The 15,223-nt window shown below is 41.9% G+C and overlaps 1 protein-coding gene across 2 annotated transcripts in view; it reads right to left on the reverse strand.

Moving 5' to 3' along the window:
• The window catches only part of PRMT3 (protein arginine methyltransferase 3), a 105,976-nt gene that overhangs the window by 42,413 nt on the left and 48,340 nt on the right, over positions 1–15,223 (reverse strand). The window contains exons 2-8 of one of the 2 annotated variants that reach the window (XM_072337794.1): positions 12,034–12,179; positions 5,023–5,079; positions 4,829–4,943; positions 4,574–4,656; positions 3,033–3,082; positions 1,621–1,723; positions 266–419 (exon numbers count right to left, since the gene is read on the reverse strand). In XM_072337794.1, coding sequence (XP_072193895.1) covers positions 266–419; positions 1,621–1,723; positions 3,033–3,082; positions 4,574–4,656; positions 4,829–4,943; positions 5,023–5,079; positions 12,034–12,118 — 647 coding nt within the window. In that variant the 5' untranslated portion in view covers positions 12,119–12,179. Of the gene's footprint in view, positions 1–265; positions 420–1,620; positions 1,724–3,032; positions 3,083–3,384; positions 3,490–4,573; positions 4,657–4,828; positions 4,944–5,022; positions 5,080–12,033; positions 12,180–15,223 lie in introns of those variants that run through there. The other variant, XM_072337795.1, reaches the window with a different exon arrangement.

The raw sequence follows: 15,223 nt of genomic DNA on the forward strand, positions 1-15,223 counted from the left end.
AAGAACAGACTGGCCTGAAGCAAAGTATGTGTTTCTATGCTGTGTGATTATTTAGCTTTCCTAAGCATACTTGGTTTATGCAGTTTTTAGAATTTTATTGATTATCAAGAAGAAACAAATTAAACCAACCAACACTCCCAACTCAAGATATGAGTTTTATTCCACTGTTACATCCTACCACTTCTTTCAATTTCTGTTGGTCTTGGAAACAGTTTTACCTTGTCTAAAACACACCAGATAAAGAAGCCTCAGCACAAGCACTTACCTCATCTTCTGAAGATCATCTTGTGCTCTAGCCAAGGCTGCTTCTGCAAGTCTTGCTCTGTGTTCCGCATGTTTTAATTGTTTAAGGAGCACCGTGGTATCATTTAAACCATTAGAACACAAAATATCTGTGGGTTCACATAGGTCTTCTGCGTCTATTGAAACAGAGAGGGAAATAACCAAAAACCTGCTTATAAACATAATACATTACCAGTACTGCCGTTTGAAGCATCTCTGAATTTGTGATGTTTCAAACTCAATAAAGGCAAGATGCCAAAAGTAAACTCAAAAGTTAGCAAAACAAATAAATCCTGAGCTGAGATTTCTTTAATAGCTGTCAGTGCTTAAGAAAACAAGGCTACTACATTTCCAGATGTAGTAAGAAGTGACTGCCAGCTTGTCAGGTAAAAGACTTTATAAACAAAAACAAATACATAAAAAAATAAATACAGATATGTTTTATTTAATGTAATGATAGCAGGCCAACTATTTGATCCTCAAAATACAATTTGGAGATGTTCACAAAGTAATTCTTAGCAATCACAAAGGCAGTTGAAAGAACTGCACACCTCTGAAGTCTGTAACTTGCATGAAGAGCACACACTGCACAGGAGTATATCCAGTGAAATGTAAACTAAAGGCAAGCTAGAGGATACTGTATCTGTGCTACCACCAGCAGGACTTGTTTAGAAACAGACAGACTGTACAGAGTAGGAAAATTCCAGTAGAATTTCAATATCTGAAAGTTTAGGTAAAAGAAAGATGCACAATCGAGTGCCAAATAAGACAGGAGGAGATCCTAGGCTGCAAAAGTAAGTTCAGAAGTCAAACTGAATTCCCTAAGGATTTTAGCACACAGATTGTCAGAACACTACAAAGCACAACTGTTATCTTATGCTTCCTTCATTCAAAGACAATCCATACAAAAGGAAAAGATATTTTCAACTCAAGAAATTGCTTACTCCTTTCTTCTACTGTGGATTTTTTATTCAAACCACCTAGTTTTAAGTGCCTATGTTTAGGAGGTTTATAAATCTCAGAGAAGCCTCACTGAAATGTAGGTGGAATACCCCTTTGATCTGCTTAATTACTACACATGACAATGATGAATATGTTTAATTTAAGTGAATGCAGATAATAAACAAGGCTACAGAAATCCCAGGCATCAGAAACTAACAGACAACGTATGGTAGAAATAGCAGAGAGCGATGTAACACTGACTTAAACTACTACATGGACTTTCTTAAGCATACTCAAGCTAATTTCAGCACAGCAGTGGCAACTTAGTATGATTCATATTCTGCAAATGCATTACCCCAAGACACAATACACTCACACTGAAATACAATTATTTACCAAACTGAAGCAGGAGATCATCTTCTAGCTCTGGTTTCAGATACTCCTCTCCATCCCAAGGCAGTGGGCTGCTGAGTGAATTCAAATATGCTGGCATCGGTTTCTAAAGGAAAGGAGAAGAGCGTGTAGGCTAAGTTCCTTTGAAAACACTTCAAGCCCATTCAAGACAATAAGGCAAACGTCTTTTCTTCCACTTATTAAAATAAACGTGACATTACCAAAGCAGTTTTATGGCAACTGCTGAGAAATAAACTGCTTTAAAGCACAGGTAAAAAGAACAGTAAAGAAACTAAGTTCTGTCTTCCATCCTGGCTCTGACAACACATATCCAAAATAGCATACTGACACTACAACCACTGTGACCAGAGAACAACATAAAAATACATCTAGAAGCCAGGCTGGTGGCAAAATCCAGGTAGCTACAGATCATGGAACCCAGCACAAGCAGCAAAACACAGCAGACTGACAGATATTGAAAGATATCTTTAGGACTGCACTGCTGCCAGCAATAAAGTTTACTCAGGTGTTCAGCTATGTAAGCTGTGAGCCTGACAATAGGCCTAATCTGTGAAGCCAAGATCCTCATTGTGCAAAGTCTTTCTACATGCACAGCACTTTAGGGATCAGATTCAGAAATGCTACGTTCTCTCCCACTTGCCTAAGGCCAATTAACACTTCTTTGGAAGAGTGGTCAGATTCTGGACCAGTTTTAAATCATATAAATGAAAACTCTGAATAGCTAGTTATGCCTTCAATAATGATCCAAGGATTTAAGTAAAGATTTGAAAACTCAATTAAATAAACCTCAGTTGTGCAAGATGTTCTTCGTTATAAACGTAAGCATTCTCGAAACAACCAAAGAACCCATATTCAGGTCACCATAAACACAAAAGCTAGCCAAGCCTAACTTAAAACCCACATGTACCCAACAGCTTTTGTTATTTTTGCAAAGCATAACTCTACAATCTGAGACACAAATTTCCTAACACTGCAGCAGAGTTCTGCCTGGCTCACATTCCCACAAATGCCTCTTTTGTACCATCACACTTGCTAACCAAGAAGCTTCAGTCACTGAGAGGCAACTCTAGTACCAGAACGAGACCTCAAAGTCAGAGGCCAAAAGGAAGTTACAGAATAGCATGACAGAAGGTAGAATGAGCTTTCTGCAAGTATAACATTTCTCTCACAGAAACAATAGAAGTTACATTAAATGAATGCACTGAAAATTAAAACAACTTGATAATTAAAATGCTCACACCTCAATAAACCAATCAATGGCTATGGAATTCTTATTTCTAGAAGTAGCATCCTAGCTTCCAGACAGTCATTTCTAAAAGGAACACTGAAAGCATAGTGTCTTGATTTCCCATTCTCCAGCCATCAGCTACAGAAATATTACATGGTACACTTACCTTCAGCCTGACAAAGTTTATTAGTTTAACATATCCATAAAAATCAAGTCCTGGAAAGAAAAAATGGACAGCTTGTGTTACGGAAAATCCACATGTTTTACAGCGATACTATTAGTAATTACTTGTTAAGCTTCTCCTTAGGGGGTACATCATTACCTAGTACAGTCTTCCTGTCTTAGACATGCCATCTGCAACTCTCCTCTTTTTAGGTCCAAACAATGAAATTCTCATCCTTGGTACAGATACTTTAACCACATGTCAAGAACGGAAAACATGCAAACTCACCTGTATAGCTGGAATACAAGTATAGTTGTAAAGAGATGGCCAGAGGGTATCTAAGGAAAAGACTCACCAACACTGAGGCCTTCAGGCAAGATGGATGCTCGCCAATGTTGAGGCTCACCACAAAAACTCAACAAAGGAGTGATCTCCAGAAAGAGCTGCTACCTTAATGGTGGTCAGCCCTTAAATGGGAGGTGGAGAGGTGGAATCAAGCTCCACACCTTCCAGAGCACAACTGAATGACCTTCACCTGTGCTCCTGCAGCTGACCCATCACTTGCCTCAGATGGTTAATCAGGTATTCAGGCTGTGATCAACAGTTTCCCTTACACTCATGTCACTAGCAAGCATTTCCTTCATTTAGCAAGCACTGTACATTAGAACAGCCATATTTATCTCCTACCAGGTCCCCTTACTGATATCTTAGGCTGTAGTGCTCCTTTGTTACCATTTCCAGCTTTCTGAAAACAAACGGGTAAATTGATCCTACTAATCAAGAACACACACGGCTATACTGATTTACAACTGCTGCCTAACTAAAAAAGATCAAGTTAGTATAAATATGCACTTTCTTCAAGAGCAGAGAGGATACCACGTTAACCCAAAATATCTTCTATTGGGTCTTAGCAGGCCAGGTGTTAGAAATTCACATGCAGACTTCTAAACACTTAACACGTTTAATACACACTCTAAAAACAGCGTTTCTCCAATCTTCTTTCCCTTTCCTCTGTTGCCCAGTTTTCCTCTACCAGCAGTAGGATGAGAATTTGAGGTTCAGCACTTTAACTCTTCCAAAGCATCATCCCCTGACTTCACATGCATCCTCCTCTATATTCCTTAGCCTAAATACACAAGTCTTAAGTAGAAATTAATCTTCGAAAGTCAATATTAGACAGTTCTCCTGCGATAACCCCAGACATCACATAGCCCTTTGAAGACAGGTGAATAGCTCAACCCCACTCGTGGCCGTGCACTCTTACCCCAACAAGGATAGGGAGACAAAGCAGACAGCAAAGTGTGAGTGAGCCAGCAGAGAGCTACTAACCCAAAGTGACACTGTTAAGAGCTCACTTAGTAGAGAAAACATACAGGTAACAACCAGCATGAACATATATACTGCCTAAGTACTTCGCTGGAAAGCCCATCTTAATCTCCGAATCCTAACACCAACGTGAAACCCATTAACATCGAGCTGATCTTCTCAACTTGTTTTAATCAGACACCAACCCACAGGCATCAAAGAGAAGAATCAGAACGTACCGTGTTTCCTGACCACATCACGAACATTAAACTGATGCTCCGCGTTACAGTGGCAGAACACATCTTCGGGGCTGCAGAACCACCTGCAAGCAGAGAGTTATGAAGTACAGAGCACTCTAAAGCCACTACCTGGGAGTTTTATTGCACAGAGTGCTGCTTTCTGACACACGGGCTTAGCACGGCAGAGGCGGGGACAAAACGGGAGGGGGTGGGAGACTCTCCTCCTATGGCAGAACGGCCCTGAGGGCCGCTCACCTGTCGCAGAATAGGCAGCGGGCGCGCAGCTCCTCGCTCGCTCCCTGCTCCTCTTCCTCATCCCAGGCCTCCTCGCCGTCGGACAGCTCAGCCATCTCGTCGTCCCACACGGGTCCTGTGAGCACGGAACAGTGACCTTCACTGACGGAGAGTATGGGGGGGGGGGGGGGGGGGGGAGAAACGAAAGGACCCACCTGAAAGAGCCGCCCCCTTCACCCGCGAGCCCATCCCCACGTGCGCCGCTTCCGGGCCTGCGGAGGGACATAGAGAGTAAACGGGCGGGATAGCGCGCCCTCTGGCGGCACCCTCCGGAAGCGGAAAGCTGAAGCGCTTCCGGCCGTTATTTATTTAAACGCGAGAGCGCGGCAGGACCGCCGAGAAGAGGGCGGCCGAGCGCCATCTTGCGGGCCGAGCCGGGAAAGCTCTCACTGCAGGTGTGCAGAACGCGTCCGTCTGAAGGGAGGCTTCGATAACGGGAACCGCATCTCCGAACTGGCCTTTCAATAAAGTTGAGCGAGTTTTTCAGGACTGCTAGCCGAGGTCAACTGAGGAAAAATAAAGTGAAATACAACACAAAATATCAAATCAACCTGTGGTGTCTGAGGGTCTGGAGAAGCTGCGGTTTGTGTAAACCCAAAGGGACGCGAGAATATCCAAGCACAGATGCTGCTCACTCTCCTCCCAGCGTAGGGTCTGATTCGAGGCAAGAAAGCGAAGTAACAGAGTGATAAAAACACACTTTTCCTCTCCTCTGACTCGAGCAGCTCGTCACAGAAATAGACCCAGCAGCCACTGCTGTGCAAGCAGCCCTGATAGCAGCAAGGCAGGAACAGCAGCGTCTTTGTGTGCTCCTGAAATGCTCCCACACCGAAGGGGCGAGGGGTCACTGATTGCATAGTCTTTGCTTCATTGCACACCCTCAGCTATTGTCGAGCCCCCTCAGAAAGCAACGGGCTCAATGTGCCGCCCAGCCTTGGAACTGAATCTTTATTTACTTATATGTATATTCTTAACTTGCATCTTGGAGTGAGATTCTCAATAAATGTAAAGCACCTGTTCATCCAGAACAACGTCTGTAACTCACTGCATGGAGACTGTATGAAGTCCTGCATCTGAAGCGTACAACCTTACACCAGAACCTCTTGGAATATGATCATCTTTGTTACCATCTCCTAATCCTTATAAAGGGATTTGCATGGTACAGGAAGATTTACAATGTAATGGATTACTATTCCATAATCCGGGCCAAGGGGAAGAAACTTCAAATATTTACCTTTTTTTTTTTTTTTTTGGACTGCATTTCAAACTTGTTTTTTCTTTTTTCAGCTCTAGAAAGACAACACAACCAAATACAGTGTTATCATATTGCCTGTAGACCACATACATTTATTCTCTACCCGTGTCGTCACCGTGCTTGGCGTTATATCAAAAGCAGAGAAAGGGTGCTAATAGAAACTGCTTAGAATGCAAGTGAAACGTTTCTGAGCAAACTATCAGTAGACTGCAAGCACTTTACCTTGTGTGATGTACACTGGGGAAAAATAAGGGAGAGAAAATGCTTTAAAAAGAGCATAGTAAACCTCATTGCTTCCTAGTCAGTTGCACAGGTCTAAGTTTATATAACAGTTAAATGCTTCAGTTTTAACCACTCAAGGTCTCCAGCAGAACAGAGAGTTAACACAGAAACATGAAGCTCAAGAATGAAGATAATTGTTGACAAGCACTGCTTATGTGGAAAGGCCGAAACATCATATCCCACACTCCTTTGATACAAAACCCATCCTGCTACGTGTACAGGAATGATACTCCCAAAATCACATGTATGATGACAATTACTATTTTACATTCAGTCCTCCCCTCCCGATCTTTTGGGCTCTTTTAATGGTGCAAACCCTTATAGCAAGCAGTCTTTGATCTATCAGCAGACACTGGCTTTTCTGATATAACTTTATGATGTCTAGCAACAAGGAGGTTCTTACAACGTTGTCACTGCCCAGCATCACACAGCAATGTAAATTGCAGAGCAGCGTTGCTGCAAGTAAAGCATCATTAATGCTTGTGACCTCCTTATATCTTTATTACCTCTCAGCTGAAGGGTGAGTTTAGACTCTGTTAATTAAGAGTAAAGGAAGATTCAAATGAAGCATAAAACAGAGAGTTATAGTGCCAGTTAGCATACAGTGGGAGACAAGATGTGATATCATGAATAGTAATAGTAAATAAACCTCTTTATCCTCAGGGAAAGCCAGTAGTATTGAAAGAGGATCACAATCTGGATTTACATACTCAGTAAGTTTTTAGAAATTTTATAATTATGGCTATATTCCCCTTAATTCTGAACTAAGATAACGGGGCTGCAAGGCATTTTTCATCTGGGCATTCACCCAGAGGACTCTGTGTAGGGCTCATGCTGATGATAGGGTGGGGATAGGATTGCCTTTGACAGAGAAAGCAAGCCTGAATATGCAGCTGGAGTGGGGCTGGAAAGGGGCTGCCAAAGGAAAGCGTGGGATACAAAAAACGCTGATGTTACCAGTTTTTCATCTGGGCAGGTGGCTGCTAGCTTTCTTTTCACCCTGGAATTATGGCTGGGTTATGTTACCACGTGTGGGACTCAGTATGTTACACAGATCGTTTTCACCAATTGCTCCCCTTTCTTTCTCTATTTTATCTGCTTTTACAGTCAAGCAGCATTTCTGTCAGAAAATCAAAGGCAATACAGGGCATCTCTTCCTATCCATCATACAGCCCTTATGCAACTCAGCTGACAGCATTTATCCTTGCATTTGAATGCTGTCTCAAATGTGTTGGATCTTACCTAACTGTGCCTTGTTTCGCTCCCAGGCAGGGAGCCCTGCCATCTCCAGCACCCATTCCTCTGAACACTTGGTACACTGACTCATCTTGCTAACTTGGTGGATGTTTACACCCACCAACCTGTGCTTGAGAAGGTGGCAAAGGGCAGTCGCTGCATTTAGGAGCAAACCTAACAGTGCTGAAGAAGGAAATGAAGAAATAGAAATAATAAATTAAAAGAGCATTGATATTAAGAGAACCTAGAGCTCGTGTTTCCCTCTCTAGAAAAACACCAGTGACTTTTACAGTGTTTTGACAATACACTGATGGGGAACATTTTAGGAGTTCAAGGTTTCTCTTCACTTTGCAGGAAGAAGATACCAACAAGTTTGGGATAAGTATTTTCTCTGACAACCAAGCTACCCTAAAGGCTTCTCTGAAGAAAGGCAGAAGAATTACTTAAACCTGCACAAATAGTGTAAGTGAACAGCAGCACGATGCAAAGGTGCCAATCAAAAGATCTGAAAAATAAAAATGAAGCAAGGAAACTGAGGTATCTGCTACTAATCAAACATATTAAGCAGCATTAATTCTAGTATTTAGATTTTTATGCCATCTTTTTCCAAGTTCCAGCTTGTCTTTCGACACTTTTTTGCCTCATTTTCAGCTCATTTCATTGAACAAAACTAACAAGGACATTGAAATATCCTCCTGTAAAACAGCAAGTTCTTCTGATAAATATTAATTTCCACCTTTTTTTTAAAAAAGGTGCTTGTTGGAGGTTTTATAAGTAGTAGCTACGTGTGTTAAATCTCCCATTCTTTGCATCAGCTTCTTTTAAAAAAAGTAAATCAGCCAATCAGAAGTGCCTAGACTGACGCTGTCTCCCTCGGCTAATCCAAGGCCAGTAGAAGGATAATTTGATTAAACTGAGACCCTAATTTATTTAGCTTTAGTTCTGGATCAACCTCTCCTTAATAGAGTGCTGTCGTCTCCAATTGTTTGATGAAAATTAAAGTGACATAAATACCATGGGACTTTTTCAATCTGATTAGTCAGCTAACTTGCATCAATACTACCCCAGCCATCAGGCGCTGGCGTCCTTCCTTTCACCAGCCTCACTAACAACTGACAAGTTCTCCTTGAAGAACGGGCACCCACGCTGCCACTCAGACCCCCACACTTAACCCATCATCCATCCTCAATGGGTCTTGTTTGACAAGGTGCCCACACCTTTTTCCATTGCTGTTCATCAAACAAAGCTAAATATTGTTTTATTAGCAATCAATAGCCTGTTAATCCCAAACGATTTCACAAATCCACTGAGCTCCCAAGCTGATTATAAACGTTTGGTGTTTTTTTTTTTTTTTCCTTTTTCATTGTTGTTGTTGTTGTTTTTTTTAAGCTGCTACATTTCTGATGGATTTTCTCCTCTCCTGACCCTCCTGCTCTGACGTTGTAGCTGGTTAGCAAAGCCACAAGAAAAAAAGAGAAAGTAAAAAAAAAAAGGGGGGGGAGGAAAAAAAGAGTCTGTTGTTTTAACCTTTAACTGAACATTTGCAAAGTTTTGTCAAAGTTCTGCAGTTTAAATTTGATCAAACTTACACCTTGTGGTGTTAATCAATAGATTTCCTCGCTCCTCTGCTTTCTGGCCTTTTGTTTGAAACTTAAGGAGAAGAAAGCTTCTGAGCCTTCCTCTTGCTTTTACAGCAATAGAATGAATTCTTGCTTAGTCTGTGGGCTGATGGAATAAGGAGTGAGAGAGAAAACTAAGCTTTTTCTATATACAACATATAAAAATGGTAACAAAGCTGAACACTGCACCACTGAATGATGCCTTGTTCAGGTCCAAGTCAGATAGAATGTTTGGGCAGGCCTGATTCACTCTGACAATCCTTTGTTTGAATTTTGGGTCATGCATTTGTCTTCTGTGAGGCACAAGGGGAGCAGCACCACAAACACATACATCCTTGCTTGCTTTATTCTTTGCCTGCCTTCACCCTAGAAATGCTGATCATGACAGCTCATAACACAATGACGACCCACTGACTATGGGCTCTGCTAGGAGGCACACACTGAGCATATGAACCTCCTGGAAGTAGATACTGAGTTTTGAGGCCTGGGGTTTTAGGTTGGCACATTTCTGTTGTTTCTGTAGGAAACAACGCTGCCTATGACAACAGGAAAAGAGGAACCATTGCATAACACCTTAGTGTAACATTGATAACACCTTAGTGCTGACACCTCAGTGGGTCCAGAGATGGCTCTGGAAAAGATCTCATTGCAACCTTCCAGTATGTAAAGAGAACTTATAAGCAGGAGGGAGACTGACTTTTTACACAGCCTGATGATAGGAGAAGGGAAATGGTTTTAAGCTAAAACAGGAGAAATTTAACTTAGATGTTAGGTGGAAATTCTTTACACAGAGGGTGGTTGGGCACTGAAACAGGCTGCTCAGACTGTGGATGCCCCATCCCTGGAGGTGCCAACGGGTCCGGCTGAATGGGGTCTTGGACAGCCTGATGTGCTGGGGGCCGCCAGCCCATAGCAAGGGTTGGGCTTGGGGGGACCCTAAGGTCACTTCCAACCTGATTCTACAATTCTATGAATGACTGAGAGTACTTTGCCCAGTACTGGAAAGCAGTATTGTGGTTCTGAAGTGAATTCCCCATGATCCCCATTTAACTTTGTTGTTTGGACCTGCGGACCATTTGGCTAAACACTCTCCAATCCAGGTGCACAGCAAATACATTCCAACAGCAGAAATTAGGCTCTGAACCAACAGCAGCTTACTCATGTTTTGTTTGGCAATATTCAGAGCACAGAGGATACTGCTGATATGTAGTTTTCCTGTTAATTCACCAGATATTTTTGTTACTTAATCACTTAGACACTACTTGGTTTACTTAATGATCACATGATTTGTGTGCCTAAGTTCTGCCTTCTGAACTCTAAAAGCCCCAAACTGAACAATGTGACACTCAGAGAAGCCAAAGATCAAATCTGGACCCAGACCCCGGGCAGAGTTACACTGAGCCAGCAGTGAATGCAATTCGCAAGCAGATTCATCTGGATGTATAGTAATTCACTAAAACTAAAACTGAGTCTCAGCAGTTTTAAAAGTAATGGCTTATTTTGCCCTTCAGCTTCTACACTTTGATATATAACAATAAATAATTCTATTCATGTTATTCTCACTTTTGCCCCCTACAGTAAAATCTGTGATTGCAGAGGCACAAAAGACTCTGTCTTTGAAAAGCAACAGAATGAGAATTGCCACTTTGTGTAACTGTTACAGTAAAGTGGGTACAGTGCTATTTAGCTACTAATACTTGGCTATTTTATCCCAGTTCTACACCCCTCATCCCAGCAGCCTGTTCTGTTAGTTCCTTACTTACGTGTTCGATCTCCTGTTTCCTGCTTTCATTACTTACTTATTTCTGCTTTGCTACATACAAATCTCTGTGCTTGCCTTCTAGGAAACCCTTCTCATGTGGAGGAGACGTTACCAAAACACATTGGAGGAGGAAGGAGAGCCCTGCTCAACATGCAGCTTGAGCTGCTTAAAGGAGAATGGGTTGTGTGACCCTCCAGTGAACCCCTGATTTGTATACAGCAGCAGAGGGCACTAGATAACAAGCAACAATTTTTCTGTGTACGGGCATAGATTTTCACATTCTGTCTCACAAACTGTTTGACTCCTTGCTCAGCGGGCAGCTGGAGCTGCAGTGCACATACAGAGCAGAGGGCAGGGTAGGGGAAGGAGCTACTGACACACCTGGGTGCCAAAACCCAGTGACTCACTGCCACCAGCACTTCACAGCCTCACACAGCTCTGCCAGGAGCTACAACTAGAGAAACGATTAGCCTCGGGGCCACTTAATGCAGTCACACCTGATTCTGTGAATGCTCCTGTGGTTTGTCAGGTCTGGCAAAGGTCGCATGGATGCTGAGTGGGCACCTCCCTTTGTGATGGACATTCTGTGTTACAGAGGTTTCAGCCTGAACTTTCACCACTTTCTGGAAATCTCTTAACCTGCTGAATTGTACAGAATTGTCTGGATGCCTGAGTTTTACACATGACTTCGCTACAGCAGCCTGAATTTAGTGCCCCATGAGAGCAGAGCATCTTGAAAAACTGACAGATTTTTTTTTTATTTTTTTTTTATGCAGCAAATTCAAAATTGGAAAATGAGACTCGGAGCTCGCACTCCAAACAGTCAGATTTGACTCTAAGCATTTTCTGTGCGGAGTGGGTGAAACGGAGAGCAGACTAAATGGGTTTGGATATTTAGAATATCTAAGATCTAAGATCACCAACCATCATCCTATCACCACCATGCCCACTATATATGTCTCCTCTTCAGAGGCCAGGCACAGGAACCCTTGTGTACTTACTGCTAGCATACCTTCAGCAAAACTACTCGCCTCCTCTGCACTAGGATAGCGTTTCTTGGGCGAATGCTTCTCATTCCCACAGAACGCCTTCATCATCGGAGGACACCGGGGGGCAGTGCAGCTCTAACTTGGATCCAAAAGCCATCCGGCAGCTGATCTGCACAAGAAAGAGCAAGCTTCTGGTTTCTACCTTTCCCTCCTTATTGCACGCAGCAGCCCACCCGTAGTTACACCCTTTAAATTGGAGATTCTTCCTCAGCTGCCTCCACGTTTTCAGCAAATGTTTATAACGCCAAAGCGGAAGGGAAAATAGAAGAAGGAAGAATGAATGGAAGGCTCTTTTTTCCTGAGTGTAATGAAATTGCTCTGTTGGTGCCACTAGGAACCAAGCCCTGGAAAGTGCTGATCACACACAATCACTCTGCAGTGCTACATCACAAGCGCTCAGGGCCCCAGAGCAGAACAAGCGTGTCTGAAAGAGATCTCTCAGCAGTCCCTAGGAGCAGCATTGCAGGTTGGACACATACAATGCAAAGTGTGCCAAAAAAGAGAAGCAGATCAGGAACTGTCAGTCCATATGGCTTTAAAGTGGGGAATAAGTAGAGATGACCAGTTGAAAAATAAATTGCTTGCTTTTTCTTAATAGTGCTTTGGGCAGATTCATTCTGCTCTGCTCTGGAGAGTTCAAATTTCCTCTGTAAAATATATTTAACTGTCTTTTGTCACATTTATTTTAGTTTATCCATTTTACAGTGTTCCTTCCCACCAACACTTCAGTGAAAAGACATTGTGTAAAATAAATGGCTAATACTACCCAAACAAAATAGAAGTAACTGGGTAGTTTGGGGCAATAAGGATTGCCTCACTTGCTGCAAAAAAATTCAGTGTTAAGCACATTTTTTCCTAAGAACACTGCAGCAAAGTAAACCACTTACTGCTAACAAAAGTCTGTTGTTCACAGGATATTGACTTTAACCAGACTCTGTGGGAGACCCCGCGGATGGACTGCAGAACCTGAAGAATGTGATGGGTTTGAAAACTCTGCTTCTGGCCTGGGTCCTGGCACATCCCACAGTGCTGGGAAACACTCGGAGGCCTCAGCATCCGTGAGATGTATGGTATGTTATCAACAGTACAGCATACAGCATGCTGCGCTGCTGCACAGCGCTCACGCACTCTCATGAGCCACATCAGCACAGAAGGGTTTGGGCTGCAATAGTTCTCAGGATGGAGCTCTCACTAAATGCGGGAGTTTGTCCATTTGTGATACTTCTGTATACCCTTTTGGAGGGTATTATGTTCCTTGGGACTGTATATACGCATAAGAGAGATAGATATTTTAGAAATGATTAGGGATATTTGCAGTCATTATTTTTAGTTGTTGTTTTATGAGATAACATATATTAAGACATAATGTAGCTTATGCAAATATTTCTGCATTTACCTTATATGTATTTCTAATTTCAGCTTACCGAGTAGTTAGACTGAAGGGCTAACAACAAAAAAAAATCACAGAACCACAAGGCTCCTTGATTCATCTTCAGGCCAAAGCAACATCAAGGTTCTTTAATGGCAAATACAAATAAACCTTTCCAGATAGTCATCCAAACCAGGAAAAAGAAACAAAAATGGAATACATAGCACTAGGGAAGGGCGGAGGAGCCTCTCTTACAGGCATGGATGATGTAAACCTTAGGCCTGAATCTGGGACCAAAACCAGAGCCCAGCTTTTGCTGGATTCCAGGCACAGCATCTGATGAGATGCCTTGCTAGGAACTTTCCACTGGGTACATTTTCTTATAAAGTCCCAATCCACAACTTACATCTATTTGAAAATAAAAAGATAATATCACGGTGCATCTATCTTCTTCTTCTGCAGGTATAATTACCAGTGATTGCATATGAAAAAATGAAACAAAAAACAGATATGAAAACTTGAAACTGGGAAGATGCAGTTCAAAAAGAAAGATTTTAAGAAACAACTAGGAAGCCTTTATGGAGGTGATGCTGTGGAACTCAGCTGCACAAATAGAGTGTAACTCTCTCAATTTCCTCATTATAACAGGTTTGCAATGTGCAAATCTAACAAAGTAAACAGAGCAGACAGTGAAAAATTAGAAATAAGTTTTTAAAAGGAAGGAATTGTAGTAGTAGCTCAAAAGATTATTACTCAGTGGGATGCTAGAAGTCTTTAATCTGCATTCGCACCACTATTAATGCTATTTGTCACTGCAATCTGTGTTGCTAATTAATGTACTATAGTAGCTACATTCAGAGCCAACACCTTTGCAATTAATAAGTATTAACTTATAAAACTCTGTAATTCCTTGGAATTTTGACTAAAGCCATCCTGATAGTGTAAATTTAAACATGATACAAATACACAGAGCAAAAAACACACAGCAAAGCACCTGAAATTCAGTTTGCTCTGTATGGTATTTTATCAGCAAATTGCATTTTCACGATTCTCAGAGCAAACAAGTGACAGTTCTTAGCTTTTCTTCACAGACAGCAAGCAAAACAGTTTGTAAATGAATTGTGATCAAGTTCACAACGAATCTTCGTGATTCTTTAGCTGCAGCTATCTGGAAAAGGATTTTCTGTTCTTCCACCTTAATACAGTTCACAGCAGGAAAAAACATTTTCACTCTTATTCATAATCATTGTGAAATCCCTTCCTGATACATAGGAAGGTGTCAGAAGAAAAAACAAATAAACCCAAAAACACAGAGGCTCTATTTTAAAAGCATTGCTCCAAGGGGTTCTTCTAAATGACCGGATTGTTATTTACTTTTGGTGCTTCAGGAAGAACATTCCTGAAGCATCCATGCTTTCTCATCGCCTTCAGGAGGATGCATGGACAACTGGGGATGGTTTGTAAACAATAAATGTCAAGAATACTGAAGTAATGAGATCACTGCCTGGCAGACAAACTGTTTTGAAAACTAAGATCCAAGATACATAACCAGCTCAGCCAGAAGATACGGCCAAGATAAAGGGATGGCTGTACAGAAATATACCCTGAAATCCTATAATCCATTTGTCCATAACTATTTCCAGTCATCAGAATCAAGAGCAAACAAACAAAGCAATCTGACCTTAGCAGAAAAGATAAATTGAACTGCAAACAACTCCAGCATTCCCCCTCTCACATCAACATACTCAGAAAGCCCTCCGCAGCCCGCTTGGGAGAGCAGTGGG

This window comes from Excalfactoria chinensis, chromosome 5 (assembly GCF_039878825.1).
Source record: "Excalfactoria chinensis isolate bCotChi1 chromosome 5, bCotChi1.hap2, whole genome shotgun sequence".
NCBI lineage: Eukaryota > Metazoa > Chordata > Aves > Galliformes > Phasianidae > Excalfactoria > Excalfactoria chinensis.